The sequence below is a fragment of the Syngnathoides biaculeatus genome, chromosome 13 (genome assembly GCF_019802595.1).
Source record: "Syngnathoides biaculeatus isolate LvHL_M chromosome 13, ASM1980259v1, whole genome shotgun sequence".
In the NCBI taxonomy this organism is placed as follows: Eukaryota; Metazoa; Chordata; class Actinopteri; order Syngnathiformes; family Syngnathidae; genus Syngnathoides; species Syngnathoides biaculeatus.
Window position 1 is genome coordinate 14,228,279 of NC_084652.1, and position 23,932 is coordinate 14,252,210.

A 23,932-nucleotide genomic window follows, 5' to 3' on the forward strand; every position below is an offset into this window, starting at 1 on the left:
TGTGAGTAATTGACAGCTTCCACCTCCCAGTGTTAAGCTATTTAACTTCATTATTATTAGTAGTAACAGTAATATTAGTAGTAGTGGTGGTGGTGGTAGTAGTTTTCTTTAAGTTAATACTTTTGTGTTTCTCATGAGTGGAATAATTTTCAAGTTGTTACTTTATTATTTTCTCTCTTGTCTGTCAGCACAAAAAGCAGTCAGAAGAGCATTCATTTGATTGTAATTGTATTGCTGGCAAAATTTATGATTTTTTTTTCTTTTTCCATAAAACTATCAGTATGTATTGTGGTATCCAACATTCTCTGTTTTGTTTTTCCATTTTAAAAAAGATGTAATAATGTGGTTCAAACAAAAGCGCTGTGTCTATTGAATACAATCTGGTCAAGTCGTACCCTGGTGTGTACTGCTAACTAAGTTCATTGAGTTAATTTGTGTCAAATTCCAAGTCGGCTTTTGTGAGTCGTTCAGGGACATAAACGTGTAAATAATTTACCACAACTGTAAGTCAGTTCAATTGTATCAAATTAGAGACAAAATTACTTAAATTTGCTCACATAAGATCCTGTAACTATAACTGTAACTTGATGAATGTATGCAAATTCTGATGGTGGTAAAATTACTCATACCGAACTTAGATGGAAAAAACAACAACATGTAAAATAAATATTTATTCAACTCCGAGTAAACGTGGAAAAGTACAGCATGAACTATTTAGAAATATATACAATAAAAGTTTCAATTGAAAACCCCCTCAGGGGTACATCACAAAAGTTAAAATCCCAACGCTATTTGCTTTTACCTCCGTCTATATCCATTTTTTTTTACATTGTGTATTTGTGGAGATTACAAAAATGAACAAGCAAGGAGTAGAACGTGCATATCAGTTTTCAAATGTAGGAAATAAAATGAGAATGTTTTCATGTAGATATCTGAAGAATTTACTTTAGTATTTGTTTGTTATTATTTTCTACAACTGTCTTTCTATAGTTTGTTTTCAGCCGTTGGCAACTTGTTAATTAACCCGTCCTAGGCTTTGCCGTGAAAGACTTAAGAGCTGAAGGTCGACGGGACCCTCAATCAAGGCTTCAAATTCTTTTAGTGGTTGTTCTTTTGTCAGCATGGAGACCCAAGAAGCAAAGCTCATCAATAAAGGCCTGGAGGATGAGATGGTAATTTTTTTTCTTCACATTTATTATTCATCGTTTATTCTCATCTTTTTTATACTGTACCTCATCCTGACCATGTAGGAGATGTGGGGGTGGAAAAGGATCCTGGTCGGGGTAGGTGCATTTTTCTCTGCTGGACTCCTGCTCCTGCTGCTTTACTGGCTGCCCGAGTTGGGGGTCAAAGCCACCTGCACACTAACGTCACTGACGGAAGCGCAAACGCTGCTGCTCAGGACCACGGTATGTTTGTTGTGTAGCGGAGTTCCACTCGTGCCATACCGACTCAAAGTGTGAAATGTAAATCGGTGTACCGTATCTGCAACATTACCTTGACTGATCCTTTGCAGAGTCAAGTTGCAAGAATGCGTCCATCTACCACTACTCTGCAAAGTTCGATGGAAATGAGTTTAGATTTTGGCCATTTTCCAGCTAACTGTCTTTCACTTTGTCAAAATGACTGCTTTGCAAGCTATGAAAACCTTTGCACACTGATATGTCCATGTATTTGTGAATTGACCACTTTTAGAATTTAGTGTTACAGTGAAAACAAAGGACCGGAAGTTTGAGATTAAGTGAAGTAGGTCAGAAAATACTGTAACAAATTGCAAATATGCAGGGTCATATCTTATTCTGAACTGATACCTCTCGAATGAAGGACAAATTTTGTATGTCTTGGACGAGCTAAATTTAGCCAGGTTATTATCAAGTCTTAGAGTACAATTTTTTAATGTACATTAAATCCCTTTGTTTGAATGTGATCAGAAACTATCTACAAATGATACAAACATAACTAATAATGGTGTCAATCCCTTTGACCAGTTAAATTAATAATCTTTGGCATCATATTTTCTCTCCTGTTTTTCTGTTGTTGCACATATAGCAATAGAAATACAAAGTGGTTGATTACTCGGTGCCTCAGTGGTTTGCACAAACTAGCGAATCTTTTCAAGTCAATGGGTTCAACTCCAAGTGAAGTCACGAGTCCTTGTTGTCCAATTGGAGTTGGAAGTTTAACATATTGTCAAGGCAACAAAGGTAATCAAATTCATGACTCAACTCCAAGTCATTTCACACCTTGGGGTATAACTTGTACATTCATGCATTTTGTTATGTTGGTCATCTTATGGTGCTGATTGCACTAAAGAGGAATGAGGAAAAAAAATCCTTTTGATCAAATCCAATAGATGAAAACCCGGTATAGTGGTGGCAGTGGAAAGGTCCTTATGGTAACAGTAAGATAAGTAGAATGTGGAAGCCACCATGGAGAAGCTTGCTTTTAACTGCCATTGAAAGTGCCGCTGAGCTCAGTATACTGTACTGTACTTACTGTACGTGTGCTGTACATGCTTAATGAGAGACGTACTGTATGACAAAAAGCATTTCTGTCAAGTCTGCTTTTGTTGCATTCAAAGGATGATTTCAAGCAGTGGTTTTGTGCCAAAGTGCACATGATGCTGGCTTCTGGTAAGACGCCCTTTGATAGTGTGGGTAAAAAAAAAAGGCATCCAAAGTCTTCAGCGGAAAGAACATTTTGGGGAATACCAAACTGGAGAATCTGTTAAGGTACATCACCTTCCATCATTTACTGATTCCCTTCAGAATCATCAAACGATGATTGATTATCTTAACACCCAGAGTGAGATTACGCTTTTAACATCATGTTGATTTTTGTTGGCATAAAGTGTTCACATAATATTGAGTGATCCATGTTTTTTATGAGTTAAGACTCCTCATAATTTTGGAGATAAGAAACATGTCAAACTAAGTTTATTTATGCAAACCAAGTTTAGATATGCAGACTGAACATTTGGTAAAATTAAAAAAAATTGACATGAAAAATTCAACACGTTAAAATGTCTTTGAAATCTCTTTCATCTGATTTTGGTTTCTCACATTTACATAATGTAGTATCCTATTAGAGTTCTGCCTCCGTTTCAATGTATTATCATTTGTTAAGTATCTGATGCAAACTACTGTTCCCTGTCTCCACTTTCTCCCTTTCATAGATCAAGTACTTCACCCACCATAGTATCAAATATTACTGGAATGAAGGTTCCCACAACTTTGAATCATTTAAGTATGAGTTCAGAAAAATACTTTGCTGTTATTCTTTTTCTAATCTGTCCTGTTCAGTTTTACAGCTATGCAGAATGGTGGCTCTGTACTTTTCTATTTCTGATCCCAACAACATTCCCAAAATTTTCCTTTGCCTTTTTTTAATTGCCTGGGCTTGCGCACTGTTCATCATACTATATTTCTTCTCGAAACTTCTGACGAGAATTTAAATTCTTCTTTGATAATAATATCTGTGTCGATCTGCTTTTGGGTGAGTCCGCACAAGTGGTTTAATCTCTTCTACAGTCATACATCCGTAACTTCTCCAGTGCAATAGATCACTTGTCCACAACTTTAGATTTTTCAAACACCCGGCTGGCATTATTGCATTTGATTTTTATGTTATGTTTCTAGTAAAAACGTGCAGGTTCTCTGAAGGTGCAACCTAGTTGGTGGTCGTCTCAGCCATCTCCATTAGCAACAACTAGCAATAAAAAACACCTTGGAAGTAAAATCTATTACTGCAGAAAAATTTGCTCTTGACAACCAATACGACAGCGCTTTCCAATCAAATTGCTTCTAGGTAACACAAAGTAATTGAACCTCAGTTCCCAAACCACTGTTCCGCCGTCCTTACATACACGTCGTGTGTAGCTATACCAAAATAAACTAAAATTTAAAATCAATACCAAAGGCTGCTATATGAAATTGATAAAAATGTAAGGGTACAGTTTTTCATTAATTGTAGTTAGAATTGTTTTTTTTTTTAAGTGTGTAATGATGTTTTGGCTGTTTAACTTTGAAGTAAAAAAAATCCTTGGAGATGCGGCATGTTGGGAAACCGGTTAGACCATCTGCCTCGCAGTTCTGAGGACCGGGGTTCAAATCCCATCCCCGCCTGTGTGGAGTTTGAATGTTCCACCTGTGGCTGCATGGGTTTTCTTTGGCCACTCCGGTTTGCTCCCGCATCAATAAAACCTACATGGTAGGTTAAGGAAGATTCTAAATTGCCCAAAGCTGAGAATGTAAGTGTGAACGGTTAGAGTGAAGAAAATAAGTATTTGAACACCCTGCAATATTGCAAGTTCTCCCACTTAGAAATCATGGAGGGGTCTGAAATTTTCATCGTAGGTGCATGTCCACTGTGAGATAATCTAAGGTTCTGCTGTGGCCTAGTCAATCCCCAGACCTAAACCCAATAGAAAATCTTTGGAGGGAGCCGAAACTCTGTGTTCCTCAGCGATAGCCAAGAAACCTGTCAGATCTAGAGAAGATCTGTGTGGAGGAGTGGGCCAAAATCCTTCTTACCATGTGTGCAAACCTGGCGAACAACTACAGGAAACGTTTGACCTTTGTAATTGCAAACAAAGGCTACTGTACCAAATACTAACATTGGTTTTTTTCAGGTGTTCAAATACTTATTTGCAGCTGTATCACACAAATAAATGATCTATAACAAGCTGGTTTTTCTATCAAAAAACTGCAAAAGACCTGCTGAAGGAAAATTTCTCATCTCCGATTACATTTTTTCCCTATCGGGAAATTTGGGTCTGTGGGGTTGGATGCCCTTCACTCAGGTGAATTCTTGCCGCCACCCCCCGACATTCCCCTTTCCCCTTTGCACACTGCTGCATGCAAGGGCAAAATTTCACTCTATCACACACACACACACACACACACACACACACACACACACACACACACACACACACACACACACACACACACACACACACACACACACAAAAATACATTTCAGAATTAATCCATCCAGAGTGTGTACCAGTCATGAAGGTGCATAAATTACAATCTTAAGCAGATGGGAGAATTTGGGCAGCCATATCATGTAAATTTCTTTTAGGGGTTTGGAGGACACCAAGTTGACATGTGCTGCAATTCACACTGACCACAGCTGTGGACTCACTAAAACACTACGGGAGTACAGGTATCAACATTATCATTATTATTATTATTGTTTTTTTTTTTTTGAGAGCAAGATAAAAAACACAGCATTCGCTTGGAATGTTTGTTGTCTACAGAGCTTTCTTTTTTGGGGAGAATGAGATTGATGTAAAAGTTCCGCCTTTACCAAAACTCTTTGCTCAAGAGGTAAAAGTGAAACAATTATGTATGGGTTTTTTTATATGCCTTATGTCAACTATAATCCTCATTTTACTTCTTTTCTCCCATCAAGGTGTTGAATCCTTTTTACATCTTACAGCTCTTCGGTATTGTTCTGTGGAGTTTTCAGGAGGTGTACCACTATTCTTTGTCTGTGTTTATAATGGCAATTATTTTAATTGCCACCTCTTTGTACACAATTAGAAAGGTGAGTCAAGTTGCTCTCCGACTTGTTTCACTTGCATGCTTTTAAATCTTTTCAATCAAATCAAAACTTGCAGCACTGTGGCTGTAGATGCCGACGTATTCATCAGCTTTAGTTTATTGTTTGTTTTTTGGGAAACTGTTCATGACTGCATAGGTGCCAAACTCAAGGCCCGGGGGCAAGATTCTGCCCGCCACATCATTTTAAGTCATCCATTAAGCAAATAAAAGTCTGTCCAGTAATTGTGGCGGAAAAATTATACCCTAATACAAATTTTGTTAGATTTTAACAGATATAACTAGTTTTTTTCCTGTCCTGAATCCCTTGTCTCCATAAATAAACCAATACTTGCACAGTAAACCTATTTGCACGCCCCAATTTTCCGTGGCTTCTGATTTGATATTGACATCCATCCATCTATCCATTTTCAACACTGCCTATGCAGGTTAGGGTCGCAAGGCACTGGTGCCTATCCTAAATGACTCTAAGCGAAAGGCAGACTACACCCTGAATATTAATTGTGTCATGAAAAAAATGTTTAAGAAAAAGATCTGTTTGGCACATTAGATGGTTTGCTTCACACTTCAGACGTTGTGGATTCAAATCCAAGTATTGGCTATCCTGTATGGGGTTTGCACGTTATCACTGTGCTCGTGTGGGTTTTCTCCAGGTACTAAAGTCTCCCTTCTGCATTGACCGGATACTAAATTGTCTTGCGGTCTGAGTGTTGTCACGAGCACGCGGCGAGGGACAGGACCCAAATGCAGGACTCCGAGGCAAGGACATGATATAAGGGTGGTTTTAATTCAGGCAGTGGTCATACACAGCAAAGCAGTCCAAAAAGGCGGAAGCACAAAAACGTGTGGCAAAAAGTCAAAGTCCAATCATCCAGAAACAAGGTCTGAACTACGAGGCAAAGCTTGGGAAGCAGAGGCACAATAATGCGAGGCAAGGTCCAAAAACATGAAACGAGGTCCGATGACTGCGAGGCAAAAATTGGAAACATGGACAAAAACAAAAACTATGGTGGCACGGGAACGGTATAACGAGGGGAATACACTACCATACACTTGCATACTCATGCACGATGATGCAGTGTCCAACACACAGAAAACACAACGATCTGGCAAATGCAAGAGACAAACTCAAGGCTAAAATGCCTGGTCTAATTAGCGTCCATACGGCGCAGGTTTGGGGTGTCTGCCAGAGGCACCTCCGCTCAGGGCAGGGGCTTGGCCGTGCCCCGGACAAGTGTAAGTATTTTTTGTCTAGATGTACCCTGCTTCTTGCCCAAAATTAGCTGGGATAGGTGCCAATACACCTGGGACCCTAATGAGGATAAGCGGTATAGAGAATGGATGTATGGACGGATGAAAATAAATGTTTTCTTTAAGATTCGATGTTCTTAAAATCTAGAGGAACATTTTCCTGTTTTGAAGGTCTCTTCCTGTTGCAAGTCTGAAGGTACTGTTCATTTTGTGCCTCATTCCAGCAATTTGTGACACTCCACAACATGGTAGTAGCACACTGTAAGGTACAAGTATCAGTGTGCAGAGGAAGTGAAGGCATGTTTCTCAAGTTATCCCAGATTTATAGCAATTGGTTGCAGTGGTAGTGTGAATGAGTATCAGTGTCTCTTTTCAGGTGTCGAGCAAGTCTTGTCGACTGAGCTTGTGCCTGGTGATGTCATCGCAATTCCAGCCAATGGGATGATCATGCCCTGTGATGCTGCGCTTATCTGTGGCTCCTGCACTGTTGATGAGAGCATGTTGACAGGTTAACCCCCTCTTACAAACGCTAGCCTATGACAATGGCTTTCAAATGGGGCCCCCAGGGGTCTGAGTCATAGTTTGGGTGATCGCACAAAAATTTGCAATAAATCACTGTATGTCATACCGTAGCTTTAGCCGTTATCTTTGAGCCACTTAAAACCTCTCAGATTGTGACATACCACCACATAAATCTGACTTCCATGCTTCAATTACATTCATTTTTTGATGTCTCGATAAGACTGAATTTTTTACTTTGTTTTTATTTTAAGTATTAGGATGTTTTAAGTTTTTTGTCTGCAAGATCAGTAACGTTTTCATGTCTACTGTATCTAATTTATTGATACACATTGCTTGTTGTATTTTATTGGCACTAGAGGATGAAGGGCTTCTTGGATAAAAAGGTAAAGTATTTTTAATGAGTCTCCTGTGAACTTTTGACTTCCAGTGTCAGTTTTCCTCATCTTGTTGTTTAATGGATCTCTGTTTGGATTTTCAGGGGAGAGTGTACCTGTTACTAAGAGCAGTGTACCAAGTTCAGGTGAGGATGCAGAGAGGCTCTACAGTACAGAAAAACACAAACAACACACCCTCTTCTGTGGCTCACACGTGATCCACAGCCATCACTATGCTGGTGAGCTGGCAAAGGTGGTCGTGGTCAGAACAGGTGAGGACTGGGCTCTGTGCTGAGACGTGGTCAAAATACATTCTTCACTTGTTTATACCTTACTGCAGTGACATCAATAAAAGAAGCCCACCATCATACCTAATTTGATCCAACAGGTTTTAGTACAGAAAAAGGCCAGCTGGTGCGCTCCATCCTCTACCCAAAACCCATCAACTTCAGATTGCACCGTGATGCTGTCCAATTCCTGATGTATATGGCGGGGGTGGCAGTGATTGGCTTTGTCTACACCGTCACGATCAGTGTCAGAAATGAGGTATCAATTCATGGCCATTTGACCAGCCAATGGAATACAGTGGTTAAAAAGTTGACATTCTCTTACATTCAGCTAGCTTAGTGGATGGGTCTGACTTTCTTTTGCAATTTTCTCCATATTCACGTTCATGTTTTGTTTTGTATACTGTCAAAGCCCTTAAAAAAAAAAAAACAATTTCGGAAAGAAAATCTGCAATGTCCTGTAGCCACAGTATAAAGGATGAATTGCATTATAGCCAGGGTTCACTGGACTACGGAACCTTTCAACATACTTTACATCGCAGACACAATATCTGTTGAAGAAAAAGCTATCAAAAGGTCTCGTTTATCATGTGATAGTCTCTTATGCAGTATTGATGATCTCTTCCTCATCCTTTCCAGGTTCCTCTGCAGTCCATCATCTTTGATTCTCTGAACATCGTCCTTGTTTCTGTCCCCGTGTTCTTGCCTATGACCTTAACAGTTGGCCTTGTGCACGCACAACGGCGCATGAAGCAAGTTGGGATTTTTTGCATCAGTCCGCAAAGGATCAACATCTCTGGTCAACTGAACCTGGTCTGCTTTGACAAGGTGGGGGTTATTTATTCCAGCCCACTGAGCAGTTGAATAAAAGTCTTATCAAAAGTGTTGACTTAATATGTCTGTTTTATGTTCCTAAAATTGTTAAATGAAGTATTTATTCATTTTATTTTTCTTGAATCCTTTATTATTAGAATATTCCTTTATTTCGTGAGTAATGAGATAAAAAGGAATAAAATAACATTTTCATCACTGTCAACCAACCTAGTATGTTCATTGTAGTGGAGATCTCTGTCGCTGTCTCATCATGGTACATTTTTTTTGTGTTTGAGTGTTTTGCATCTTTAAGTGCAGCCAGTGTCTTATTCTGCATGAGGTCTTTAACAAACAGCACATTGTTATATCTTCACTTGAACGCACTCTGTCATTTTCATTTTCTATTTGATGACAGATAAACACTTATCAACTTCATTTCATCAAGTTAACTGTTTTCATTTTTACTTTAGACTGGTAGTCTCACTGAGGACAGTTTGGACCTATGGTGTATTCAGAAAGCTGAAGGTGGCATGTGAGAATATACCTTTTTTTCTTCCTTGAAGGATTAACTAAATAATTAATTCAAAGTCTGTATTGTTGGGGTAGCAACCTCAGGTATATCATACTATTTTTCTCCTTGAAGCTTCCATAGCCAATTGTTTTTCTCCATATGGTTTTGAACAGATTAGAATGAAGTATTCATTTGTTATTAAATAGCCTAACCAACCAACCATTCAAGATTAATCCCTAATAACAATTTGCAACAACTGAAGATCATTCAAAGGCTGTGTTTTTCCAACTGGGGCGCATCAAGACTGACCCCCATTTGACAATCTTTCAATCCCCCTGGGTTGCAAACTACAAGCGATTTGAGGAGGGGGGGCAGAAAATCTTAGTTTTCCAAAAAGGGGGCCAAAAAGTTTGAAAACCACTGTTCTAAGGAAATGGCTTCATTACTTTATACGTCTCATTTCCCGCCATGAATGAAACTTTTCCTTTCCAGTGTTCAGTGAGTTATCAGTTTGTATTTCACTGCTTGAAGAGAACATCCATACATGTTATACATGACCTCTGCGTCACTTTCTCTTTGTCCCACAGTTTTTCAGCTCCAAACACTGAGGTGATCACAGGGAGTCTGGTGAAGACTTCGTTTTTTGCCTGCATGGCAACGTGCCACTCGCTGACCAGTTTAAACGGCAAACTCTATGGAGACCCTTTGGAAATCAAGATGTTCAGTGCCACAGGGTCGGTAGGGAACATTGATTGTTTACACCCTGCATTGATAGACACTGGCCCATGAATTCAGCCGGATCACACTCTTTACTAAATTCTACAGCAACGTCTGGGACTCCCCTACTAGTGGAATTAGACCAACATTTTCAGGAACTATATCTACCTTTTATTTCATACAGTCTTTATTTATTCTTCTTTTTTGACTGTTTAGAACGGTGGTGCCCAGACATTTTAACCCCAAGATATACTTTTCAAGCACCCAGCCTCTCGACCAAGTCACAAAGATCTACCCACTACAGAAATGGAAAACATATTTCAAGTATATTGAGGATTTTTATGTGTAAATGTAAGTTTGTGTGCCTTGCATAACCGCATGAGCCAATATTTCACAACATAATGAACTATTTTTTGTAACTATGTGAGTTTATGTTGATGATCACTACCATACGAATGAAAATCCACACTGGGGCTGTGTCACTCACGTCTGTGGATTTGTCCAACTGCAGTGGGAAATACTCACAATCTCCGATGTCCTTCCACACTTCAGCCACAGATTCACAGCGCCATGTAACTGTACTCCTTCACAGCTGCAGAGATTTTATTGAAGATAATATTTCCGCCTTACCCGGAATGATGCTTCGGTGGCGGCTTTCGCTGTTGAACTATATTGTGTGAAAAGTGACTGCTGTGTGGCCAATTGGGATTTTAGTTTCAGTTTTCTCATTCTCAGCTTGCTTTTCGGCAGAATGTCGGCGTCGGATTTTCCATAACCAGTTCGAAAATGCTGCTCCACATTTCACTCCACTAGCAGATGAGGCAAACGCACTTCGAAAGTGACTTCATGAAAAATTAGTCCACCTCCCATTTATGTTGTTTTTTTCCTCTTTACGCCAGCATCCATCCTCATGTTTGATAAGATTTCTAAAGCGAGGGCTTAAAATAGGGGGTAACTCGCTGACTAGCATGTTTTCCTGAACTGTCGTTGTTTCCACATGCGCAGTAAGTTAAAGGTCAAAAACATACGGCTGTCTTTATTTATTTTTTCGGCACGCTGTCGCGATCGACCAAAACCGCCTTGCAATCGACGCATGGAGCACCCCTGGTTTAGAAGAAACCTTTGCCAGAGTAAGAAATCTTTTCGTTACTATTTCTGTGTTTAGTGATAGGATCTTTCCAACCTATGAAGACTCCTGCAAGGCTAGAAATGTATTTTCTGTCAGAAAGAGTACATTGTACAAGTTTAGGATTAATATTTTCTCTGTGGTCTACACAGAACCTCACGGAGGAAAAAAATAAACAGACTGAAGTTCATGATCTCAAAATTTCCACCGTTGTACGATTTCCTGATCAGGTACAGTTACCCTCCAAGTTTGTCATTACATAGTGAGCAATACATTTTTGCTTCATCTTGTGTGCCTAATTGATAAGTACATATCCTAAAGTGTTTGAGATGCAACATTCAGTCCAGGGAGTTTGGCATTGTGCGCCAGTTCCCTTTCTCTTTGGGACTGAAGAGAATGAGTGTGGTGGACCGGCAGCTGGGACAAAATCACTTGGACGTCTACCTGAAAGGAGCACCAGAAACTGTAGCTAACCTCTGCAAACCACACACAGGTTAGACACTTTTCGGCATTATGTACACTAAGAGTAAAATAGAACCTTGAGTTACCTTTTTTTCATGGCCTTCTATAAAATCTTCACTGCTGCTTGGGATGAATGATAATGGCATGTGGGTGGTGGTGGGAGAAATTTGTGGAGGCAAGTTGAGAGTCGCATTCCTGGGCTGCCAGGTTAGCTCACTTTCATTTACAATTGGATGATATAGAGAAGGGCTTGACAAAAAACAGCCCTATTCAGTATGAAAATCCCCAAAGAATGTTCGACAGACGAGACACGATGAGCCCTCAGAAATCACCCATGGAAAAGAATTCATAGATACTGCACGACATGCCCCTTCCAAGATCTGTTCTCACGACGATACTGACATAATCTCAATGTGTTGTCTTGAATGGGAACTTCGCATCTGGAAAAATGGTCTCCACATAGTCATATCTATTAGTTGGATCTAGTCTTCATATCTGTTGGAAGAGTGGCACGACCCGGAAAAGAAAGTATCAGTCTCTGCCTATTGATTGCGCCAGTAAAGAACAATGGCAAATTTGAAAACGATTGGTCTCTGTCAACGTGATATCAGGGGCCTTTGGATTATCAACTGGACTGTTTTCTGTCGGTTAAATCCAAACGTCCGTTAAATCAAAGTTCTATTGTACCTTAAATCATTTTCCCAACAAAACCATCAATATGATGAACTCCCAAACGACAGCTGTGCTTCTTTTGGTCTTCACAGTCCCGCAGAGTTTTACAGAGACTCTGGAGTCTTACACACGTCAAGGATTCAGGGTTATTGCCTTGGCTCATCATCAGTTGGAGTCTGACCTCTGCTGGTCTAAAGTCCTGAGTCTCAGCAGGTATCACTGGAGTACAGTATAAAAATTATTGCACAATAACATCAAAATCCTGGTCCAGAACATAAAGCCATTTTTAACTGCTATCTCTTCAAACAGTAATTATTCTGAAAAACACTTATTCCTGCTGCAGATATTTACGCAGCAGTAAAACAGAATGTCACAATAAAAGAACATATTCTTTCCCATACTTTTAACCAGCCCTTCTATATGCATTTCTCAAATTGAGGATAAGTGACATACCATAATTTTTCATGTATAATCCGCACACCCCCACAAAAAAAGATTTGTCAAAAGTCAATACAGTACAGGGTTCCATCTTACAGATTTTGGAACTTGCTGTGCACGCAAGGTGCAGATTCTAAGTTAAGTCTAAATTTAAGACTTTTAAGAGCAACGTATTGTAAAATACAGTACATAATGGGGGGGGGGGGCAAAAACTTTGAGAACAAAATCCGGGAATATGTGGGGCCGTGAAAGGGCAAGGGCACACTGTTGTGTGCATTATACAGAGGTATAGGCCTTGTACCTGTTGACTTTTAGTAATATGTAGTAATATTGTATGCTATATTTTGAGGCTTTACATTTTCCTCTCTGTGTGACAATAACATTATTCTAGAAAAGATCATAGAGCAATCAAAGCAATTCATTGACAAACTGTAAATGTGTGATCCCCACATCTGTCGGTTTTCAGAAACCATCATAACCAATTCACAGCTACTGTACCACAAATGTGTTAAATGACATCTTTGGTTTTGAGAGAAAAAAGCAAGAGCTATGCGATATTTACTGATACTTCCGAGGCTTTTGATACGGTTGATAATCTTATGATGAAGTAGAAGCTCTCCTGTATTGGTTTATCTGAGCATACTGTGGTCTGGTTTCTGAACTACTTGTCTGAAAAGTTACTGATTGGTGTCTATATTTTGGATCTTCTCAGAGAGCAGGTAGAGTCTAACTTGGACTTCCTTGGTTTGATCGTCATGCAGAACAAACTCAAAAAAGAAACTGCTGGTGTATTGGCTGACTTACGACAAGCCAACATTCGAACTTTGATGGTTACAGGTAAGCACTATATCATGTCATCATCAAGGATTAATGTTCACATCATAATGTTCTTTGTCATAATTTTCGTGTTTCAACAGGTGACAACATGTGGACAGCAATATCAGTGGCTCGAGACTGTGGGATGATTCAAGCTAATGAGAACGTCATTATTGCAGATGCTGTCCCCCCGAGTCATCAAAACCCTGCTAGTATCATATGGCGCTACACTGAAAACCCTGTTTTGAACAATAATCAGGTACAAAAAGATCAGGTTGAAAAATACAATATTGCATTTGGATGACGACTTTTACGAATAAATTGAAACACATTTGCTAATGTAAATACAAAAATTTAAATAGCTTTTAAATGCCTCCTCCTGACGATTTTCTTTAATTGTTTACTTTTTAACAAGTTAAGTTACAATTCAAAACAGTTCCAAGTTTCCTGAATGGAGTTTGCAGGCTTTCCCTGTTCTTATGTGGTTCTTCTCTGGCTACCTCCTACATTCTTATAACATCTCCTGCACCTAATAGCCTTTAATTTTCTCAAAAACCAACAGTGCGCCTTATAATCCAGTACGCCTTATATATGGATCAATATTGAGCCGCAACAGGTCTCGCAGCTACGGTAAGCAGCCGCTGATTCAATTTCCCCCTGTAGAAGAAGAAGTAGTGGACGGTGCATGCTGGGATATATGACTGTTGCGAAGCGTGCCATTTCATTTCTATTTGTGTGTTTGTGTAAAGACCCCAAAATGACTCCTATAATACTTCTCTTTAGCGCAGCTCCATCTAATGGATGCATAACGTAACCCCAGCCTCTACTGTAGCATCTATTCTATGCGCCATATAATGTGTTGCGCCTTATATATGAAAATGTTTTAGAATATGCCATTCATTGAAGGTGCGCCTTATAGTAAGGAAACTACACTTTGCTAGGTTCATTGAAGACTCTAAATTGTCCATAGGTTTTATATGCTCTGGGACTGGCTGAGGACCAGTCCGACACGTCGAAATAATTCCAAGATCATCTTACATCTATTTCAAAAATAAAAACCTTACAGATTGTTTCTTTTATAAAATATGTACCAAATGGGTGGCATGGTGGCGCAGCTGTAGTGCGTTGGCCTCACAATTCTTAGGACTTGGGTTCAAATCTCAGCCCTCCCTGTGTGGAGTTTGCATGTTCTCCCTATGCCCGTGTGGGGTTTTTCCTGGGCACTGCAGTTTCCTCCCACACCCCAAAACGTGCATTAATTGGAGACTCTAAATTGCCACCAGGTCTGATTGTGAGTGCGGATGTTTGTCTCAATGTGCCCTGCGATTGGCTGACAACCAGTTCAGGGTGTACCCCACCTCGTGTCCATTGACAGCTGGGATTGGCTCAAGCACTCCAGCGACCCTTGTGAGGATAAGCGGCTCAGAAAATGGATTGGTGACTGTACCAAATATGTGGTCTGTGTCTGCATCCTTCAACCCTGCCTTATTTAAACATGGCTTAAGGTGCTTTTTGCGAAATTGTAGGAATTTCATTCGAACCCAAAAAGTTGCAAAGTTTTTCAGTGAATCCTGAACATACGTTTCACAGGGGGGAAATAAATAAATATTTATATACGGTATAACAGAATGACCTGGAAGAATGAAAATAGGCAGGCAAAATAATAGCGAGCCTTCCGCTTCCACGTCACGTGTGGAGACGCGTCACTGTCTGAACATTCTCCCCTCAACAGCTGAATGATTAACACTTAGTGTACTTTTATACTTTTTTTTTATACAGCCTTTCGTTAAATCTTTCGTGTCAGACTATGCTCAAAGTTGTCGATCGTATACATTGCCTCAGGTCAGGCCATGAGGGCAGATTTCTCCGTAACGGAGTATTTCAGGCAATCCTGGTTGCTTGCTGTTGAACAAAACCCTTGTTGCGTATATTTACTGGGTGTAAGATGACCCAGACTTGCATGAATACATACTGAAATAAAAAGCGCTGAAAATTGAGTTTCTCAGCTAGTGTGATATGAAAGTTGTAGGTTTTTTTTTTCGCTAAACAATTTTATGTACATGCATACAATTATGCCACAATGACATTTTATGAATGTTCCTATGACAAAATATTTGACATCTGTTAAACCTACTGGTTGAACTTTTAAGGTGCACACAATAAAACAGAATTTAACTAATGATTGAAGTTTCTCTGTTGGAAGAGAGTGTGATGGTTTACAATTTCCACATTAATTCACCAAATGAACTTTCTTTTGCATTCTCTGTCATGCACCACAGCATACTGTACCAACAACTACTATGTATTATTGGTATCTATCCATCCATACAGAGTGCTGACATCTGATTTTTACTCGTCGGTGAACCTCATATGCATATTTTTGGGATGTGGGAGAAAGCCAGAGTACCCAGATGGGAGAGGGGAGGCGGGGGGACTTGCTGCTCCAAATGTATTTATTATCAGGTCATATTCAAATGAATCCCAAGAATTACCGGTAGTCTTTAGCTTTTCAATCTTCCTTCTACCATTCAGAGGGCTGAGATCAGCTTTGCAGATGGCGATGTGCACTGTTTGGGGGACCCAGACTATCACTTTGCTGTGAGTGGCCAAGCCTTCGCTGTCATCACTGAATATTTTCCACAACTTTTCCAGAAGGTACTTTATTATATACAGTATATCTGTCTCACATGCAGTAGTTTACTGTAGCCTGGCAAGATAATGACTGGATGTTATACTTTGTTTTTCCTCATCTCGGGGCTGAAGCTCCTCTTGAGAGCCTCTTTGTTTGCCCATATGACTCCAGACCAGAAGACTCGACTAGTCCAAGCCCTGCAGGGCATTGAGTTCGTCATTCAGCTATTTATTTTATTTAATTATTCATCTAATACCTTGTTTATTTGTGCATTTAATCTCTCTCTCTCTCTCTCTCTCTCTCTCTCTCTCCTCTCTCTCTCTCTCTCTCTCTCTCTGTTTCTGTCTCTCTATGCAGTTACACTGTTGGGATGTGTGGGGATGGTGCTAACGACTGTGGGATGAGTAGGTACTGTATGTGAAAATCATCTGCCTTTTTTGTTGTTGTTGATGATTTGGGCCAGGGTGTGTTACAAAATAATTTATTCAATTACGTTTCTGTACCAGTAGAGAACTGTGTTATAAAGAATTGGGGATATTGAGCCTTTGGGTTAATTTTCAGGTTAAACTGCTTAATTTTTTTTTTGCTACAAAACTTCCTGTTCTCTAACAAGGAGCTGAGTGGCAAAATTCACGATAGGTTTTCGAGTCATGAATGGACATGACATACATTTCAAGATAAGATCACCAATAGCTAAAGGTCACAGTGAATTTTTGACTGATCGTTACTCAAAAGCCCAATATTGTAAACTTTTTGTGAGTATTGTATGATATCTTGGCTTATGGTACGAGTAGCAATTAATTTCGTTTTCCTTTAATTCACTGTACATCAACAGAACATTTTTTTCTTCCCCTCATACGTCTTCCAGGCCCTGATGAAAGCTCACAGTGGGATCTCTTTGTCTGAGCTGGAGGCCTCTGTGGCTTCTCCCTTCACATCGTCCATCGCGAATATCTCCTGCATGCCCAACCTCATCAGGTTGTATGCACAATATGAGGCACTTTGTGTTATCTCATTCTGAGGATGTTTTAAAATTTCTTTCTATTTTAACTCCACAGAGAAGGCCGTGCTGCTCTTGTCACATCTTTCTGTGTGTTCAAGTTCATGGCCCTCTTCAGTCTTATCTTGTTTTGCAGCATGACTTTGCTCTTCTCGGTAAATATTCTGGCTCATTTGTATGCATTAATTTTTCCAGTTGCCAAGCGAATGCCAACAACTTCACAGTGTTATCCGCCTTTCACCTTAAGCAAGCTGGGATAAGTTTCAGCAATCCCATGACCCTTGCGAGGATAATAGGCTTGGAAAATGGATGGATGGATGGATGGATGTACTGTGTCATAACATCGTAATCCATAATTGGACTGCCATGGGAATCAGGACATCTACTATGTCGACAAAATGATCTGGCACACATCTTTTTTAATTAATCAATTGGAAATTGAACTAGAGCTCATGTGTCCCCTGGAATCTTAATTTTAAATTCATCCATCTATCCTTTTTTTGACAACAGTCGCACTCACAATCACTTTTCCGACTGAGGACCATGGTCTCAGATTTGGAGATGCTGATTCTCATCTAGCCTCTTCACATTCGGCTGTAAACCACTCCAGTGAGAGTTGGATATCAAGGCTTGATGAAACCAACAGAACCACATCATCTGCATATGCAGATTCAATAGAAAGGCTTCCAAACTGGACCCACTCTTCGCCTCCACTGCACCTAGAAATTCTGTCCATAATAGTTATGAACAGAATCATTGATAAAGGGCAGCCTTGGTGGAGTCCAACCCTCACCGAAAACAAGTCCAAATTACTGCTAGCAAAGTGGACCAAACCGGTCGTACAGGGACCAAACAGCTCGTATCAGGGGGTTCGGTACCCCATACTCCCGAAGCACCCCCCACAGGACTCCCTGAGTGACACAGTTGAACGCCTTCTCCAAATTCACAAAACACATGTAGACACAACCTTGGGGACCCTGACGAGGGCATACCTGGTCCACTGTTCCACGACCAGGATGAAAACCATATTGCTGCTCCCATATCTGAGATTGAACTTCCCGATGGACCCTCCTTTCCATTTAAAATATATTGAAAATTCATTCATTAATTTCCTGTACCACTTCGCCCGGGCGTGTTTCAAGCTTTGTCAGGTATCTTCAGGCAAGAGGCTGCATACAAACTGACCTTGTCGCCACGCAGGCAAGGCCGGGATTTGAACCCGGATATTCAGAACTGTGAGGCAGATGTGCTAACCAGCCGTCCACTGTGCTGCCCTTTAATGAAAGTTGTACCTACATAAATGTTTTAAAAAGAACAGATCTTAAAGACTAAATGCAAATGTTCTGGACCTAAAACCAGTACTGAGCTGTATTTGAGCAGTAATTCTTTTTCATACCACTCGTAGGAGCATGTGTAGCACACTTTCAGAATCTCTGAACTTGAGCAGGAGAATGCAAACCATTAGGCCAGGGGTTGGGAACTTTTCAGGCTGAGAAAGCCATTAATGCCAAATATTTCAAGATCTAATTCTAAAAGAGTCACACAATATTTACAACAAAAAACAAAAACACAAGTGTATTTGCACATTTATGTAGGACCAACACTTTTAGAGTACAGTAAGTCTCTGAATTAATTTAAATAACATTGTTATGATGTTGCTAACCAATCATGGCAAAAGTACTTGTTACCATTAATGCAACTTCTGGTGCTGCACGGTTTTTCTCTTGGCTTTGGAGTCTGATTCATACTTGGTTAGATTAAGCTTCATGGAGGCGTTGAGAAATCCGTCCGTAAATCGTGAACATAATTCCATTTGATTTGCCTTCATAGTGGTATAATTGTGAACAATTCTTGCAGACAGAGGCATGTTAATTACTGGTTTGATTATTTTGTATTTATGCGGAAAGTTGTCAAAATGTTGATTGGCAACATCAGGCATGAAAACTTTGGCATATGGTACTCCCCATCTGTGAATGGCTTTCCGTTTCTCGCAATTGCTAAAGCACAAGCAAAGCTATCTGAATTCCAATCACCTTGATGGGTCCAAACATGGATTCAATTAGTTGTTCTGATCTGATCTACATTCAACCCTTCTGCGCTTGTGCCTGCGCACATCAACTGCCATATTGGACAGCAAACCACGGCAATTCCTCTTGGACAAACTTTCGCTGCCTCATTTGTATTGCCGATGTGACAGAAATTACATGTATGGTATGTCATTATGAGGGCACTGCAAGCCATATGCAACCATCAAAAGAGCCAGACATGGCTCACGAGCCATAATTTCCCGGCCCTTGCATTAGGCCCTCTGTCAGGTCGGAGAGCAGTCATCTCAATGTTCACCAAAAGATCAAAATCTACACTGACAGACCTGAACTCTTTGTGAAAAGTGGTGCTACTATAAACTAGCAATATAATATGTTTAATGCATCTTTGCTGTTTAATGTGTATTGTGGATGGACTCTGCTATATGTCACATGTGATCCATGTCCTCTTTAGGCTGTCGATAACTTTGGAGTTTTTCAGTTCCTCTTGATTGACTTTGGCATCGGTTTATTTGTGCCCTTTACAAGTAAGTGAAAATACACAGCTTTCATCCAGTTTAATTGACCTTTTCTTTTAAATGACAATGCTTTGATTCATATTCTTCATCAACATTTTTTTCCACCCTATGTCAAGTGAGCCTGAACCCTGCGTGGAATAGTCTGGTGCGGCGCATGCCGCCTACCTCTCTGCTTTCTGGACAGATGCTCTCCTCAATTTTCTCTCAAATCCTCAACTGCCTGCTCTTCCAGTTTTTGACTTTCTTCTTGGTACAACAACAGAGTTGGTATCAGACACCCATGTCAATGTAAGTAACATTTCATATTACAAAGTTTCAAATTCCCCGCCATATCACTTAACAGCACAGTGGAATTCTTTTCTCAGCATTCCTGAATCTGTATCAGTGCCATAATTCTGGATCCAGAAAACAAACAAAAATTATTTGGCTCGTCTTCAGCTCAGTTACACACCAAATTTCATCCAAACATACTCAGGTCTACATAAATTATGTTGGTAATGAACATGAATAAGAGTGCTCAAGAGTGTTGGATCTGTCAAATCCAAACAATAAAGATAGACAGTGGAGACTAGGAGGTGTTATGTAGCCCAAAACCAACATATAGGGATCGTGCATGTGACGTCACCATTTTCACGGCACCATATTGCCGGTCAAACAGAGCTGCACGAATTTGTGGGAGACATTGAACCGGAGGAGAATATTTACAGTTTCGGTGACACTTGCAGCCTGAATGAAACTGAAGCTGAATACAAGCACAACTTCAAGAGCTTTGAAAACACCTCCGTCTTCTATGTCTCTACATTCCAGTACTTGATTGTAGCCATTGTCTTCTCCAAAGGAAAACCTTTCAGACAACCAAGCTATAAAAACTGTAAGATCCATCTTACATGGTGAGGTAGACTGACAGACTGTTGTCAACATTGAAAAGCATGCATTTGTCAAGCCCATTTTTCTCCAGAAAGAAAGACAAAACCATTTTTACCCATGTTACCTGATGTGTGTTTATTCAACGCACTCTTCTTGTTTTAAAACCAGCTGTAAGGAATACCCTCAAAGCTCTCTCGGACCTTTTTGGCCTGTGGGACTCTGGAGGGAAATGATAGGTCCTGGCGAGCCAAGAGGATTGTAGCTTTGATGGTTGCTGAGGCAAAAACCCCGACATAGTAGGTGTTTATATGGAGAAAAACATCCTGATAGTTTTGAGGAAATTCTGGTCCACCATCTGGGCATCTCAGGATAGGAAAGCAGTGCACCAACAGCACTGTTTATAGTCGGGACGTTGACGTTGAATCGGCAGGTCTATAAGGACCTCAGATTACAATGACACGGTCTGGAGACTCTGAGGTTGGCTCCCTGTCTCATTCTGGTTTTGTTCTCTGGGGTTTTAATTGCTGAAGTGGTTTGAAAGCTCTTCAGTGGACGGACGGATGAAATCCACTTGGAGTTCCAAAAGGCTCTTGTTGGGAGGCTGACCTGGTTGACATGTCTCTGCAACAACTGACCCTGTCCCCCCTGGGTGTCCTCTAAAGAGTCCTCCAGGAGTATGGGGTACCAAAACCCAACATTTAGGCTTTGCAGTCACCGTGTGACGGTTGTTGAGTTGGACTCCGGCAAGGTTGTTCTTTGCCCCCAATTTTGTTCATAAGCTTTACAGACAGAACTTCTAGGCACACCCGAGGCATTGAGGGGTCCAGTTTAGTGACCTGACTATAATGTCTTTTCTTTTTGCAGATGATGTGGTTCTTTTGACTTCATCGAGCTCCGAACTTCAACACTTGCTGGAGTGGTCCAGAGCTGAGTGTGAAGTGGTTGAAGTAAAAAACAGCACCTCCAAATCTGAGACCAAGGTCCTCAGTCACAAAAGGTTGGAGTGGTCTCTCCGAGTCATGGATGAGATCCTGCCCCAAGTACAGGAGTTCAAGTGTTTCAGGGTGTTGTTCACAAATCAGGGGGGAAATGGTGCGTGAGATTGACAAGTGGTCTGACCCAGTCCCTGCAGTTATGCAGACTTTGCGTCAGTCTGTTGTATTGAGGAAGAAGTTGAGTTGCAAGGCAAAGGTCTCGATTTACTGGTCGATCTTAGATCTCTCCCTCGCCTATGGTCATGACCATAAGCACAAGATTACAGATATAAGTGGATGGAATGAATTCCTTCTACAGGATGTCAGGGGTCCTTTTACAGATATGGTGGGAAGCTCAGTCATCCGGGAGGAGGTCTGAATAGAGTTACTGCTCCACAGCATCAAGAGAAGCCAGATGAGATGGCTCGGGCATCTTAGCAGGATGCCATCTGGACGCCTCCCTGCTGAGGTGTTCTGAGCCAGTCCCACCGAAAAAAGGCTTCAAGGAAGATGCAATATAACCTGGAGAGACCGCGTCTCTCAGCTGGCCTGGGAACACCTGGGGATGCCTCCAGAAAAGCTGGACAAAGTGGCTTGGAAGAGCGGAGACCGTTTTGGTGATGGATGGATGGATGGATGGATGGATGGATGGATGGATGGATGGATGGATGGATGGATGGATGGATGGATGGATTCATTTTTGCATTAGTCTCAATTTTCTCCTGAGCTATATCAATACGGTTTTTGTGTTTCTGTGTTATCTTTCAGGGCCTTTTATATTGACCTGCTCAATTCTGTATGCTTTTCTCTTGTTCATCATCCTGAATCCAGTTCCTTCTATCGACAACCTATTTCAGGTGTCCCTTACTATAATTACTTTTTTTTAAAGAACAAAGGAGGATGTTTTTTATTAATATGGCAGAAGCGGTCGTAATTTGCACGTTTTTTTACGTCGTGGTTTGTCTTCCCTCAGATTGCGTGCATTCCCTACGCCTGGCGCATTACACTTATCATTATTGTTTTTGCGCACAATTTGTCACATTTACAATATTTATAAAAATCATTTTTAAAATCATGATTGTTGTTCATTTCTGGTGCTGCAATGGAATCCAGCACAGCCTTTGATTTTTAAGCTCCCACTGATGTGTTCTCTAGATTTTGATCCATGACACTTTGTGGAGGATAATTACAGCCCATCTGTGTGAAAATGGAGCCAGGAATCCCCTCGCTATTAAATCAATGCAGGTCGGCAGAATTTTGATTCATCGACATTCATATTACTCGTCTTTTGTTGTTTCTGTAATTTGCCACGTACCTCCTGAAGTACATCTGCAACTCTGAGCCAATTCTAAACCTTGTGAGTCTTCCTCTGTACAGGAAGATGAAAATTATTCAACGTCACATGAGAGAGAGAGAGAGAGAGAGAGAGAGAGAGAAAGAGAAAGAGAGAGAGAGAGAGAGAGAGAGAGAGAGAGAGAGAGAGAGAGAGAGAGAGAGGAGAGAGAGAGAGAGAGAGAGATGTTGCACTCTATACAGTGTATCATCATGGCTGTGATGTTGTTGGCACAATGGAGTTCAACAATATCGTGATTGTGAACTGATCATGAACTTTTTTAATTGATCGTTTTGATTGATTTGAATTTGAAGTGTTTACGTTTGGGGTCTAACTTTGCTGAATATTCACACAATCACACAAAGAAATGTGAAAGTGCTTTTTGTGAGTGTTAAGTCTCAATTAAACCTCTTTTTGTTTCCCACTATCTTGCTGAATCTGATATTAGATGGTGAATGACCGTCGGGGCTCGCCCTTCCTCTCCAGGATCTTCTGCAGGCAAAACCGTCCTCCAAAGAGTAAATACGAGTGCCTGGCTCTGAAAGTGCAGGATGAGCCTGACTGGCCTCCCGCACCCTCCACTACCACCTATGCCAGCACTGCTCAGTATCACATTTCTGTCCCTTTGTGACATCAACAAATAAAAGTCAGCTGGGAAACATGTATTTCTTCGTGGAACACATTGTATTTTGAAATAAAATATTAAACTAGTCTACTCACTTTTGTGAGATACTGTATATGGAATCTTTTGTTATTTTGTTCTTTTTTAAAAAATGAATGTGCAAAATCAGAAGATTGAAAGATTGCAACTTTTTTTGTTTGTTTTCTTACTTGTAAAATCCAAAAAATAATGAAGCATCGACATATTTCTGTTTTCCTGTGCAGAACTCCCATTAAATCTTACATTGAATAGCCACATGAAGCCAGGGTTGCGTGGTCCATTGGATGGAGATAGGGGGTTGGTGGGGGTGACCTTGGTCACAAGTTTTCAGCAGACACCTACTGAT

General features: G+C 40.5%; 1 protein-coding gene across 1 annotated transcript; it reads left to right on the plus strand.

Moving 5' to 3' along the window:
* The first annotated feature begins 1,035 nt into the window (after window positions 1–1,035).
* Window positions 1,036–23,589, plus strand: LOC133511016 (polyamine-transporting ATPase 13A3-like). Its single transcript, XM_061839588.1, is given in 31 exon segments — window positions 1,036–1,172; window positions 1,251–1,409; window positions 2,582–2,653; window positions 3,176–3,246; window positions 5,086–5,169; window positions 5,264–5,333; window positions 5,419–5,553; window positions 7,043–7,115; window positions 7,195–7,326; window positions 7,819–7,986; window positions 8,103–8,260; window positions 8,641–8,829; window positions 9,285–9,346; window positions 9,913–10,063; window positions 11,321–11,398; window positions 11,511–11,661; window positions 12,395–12,515; window positions 13,453–13,577; window positions 13,658–13,815; window positions 16,089–16,211; window positions 16,320–16,399; window positions 16,546–16,601; window positions 17,070–17,166; window positions 17,247–17,343; window positions 19,688–19,760; window positions 19,868–20,043; window positions 20,445–20,622; window positions 22,361–22,449; window positions 22,566–22,616; window positions 22,748–22,837; window positions 23,374–23,589. Coding segments are annotated over 31 exon segments (3,501 nt in total). The 5' UTR covers window positions 1,036–1,121; the 3' UTR covers window positions 23,557–23,589.
* The last annotated feature ends 343 nt before the right edge of the window (window positions 23,590–23,932 follow it).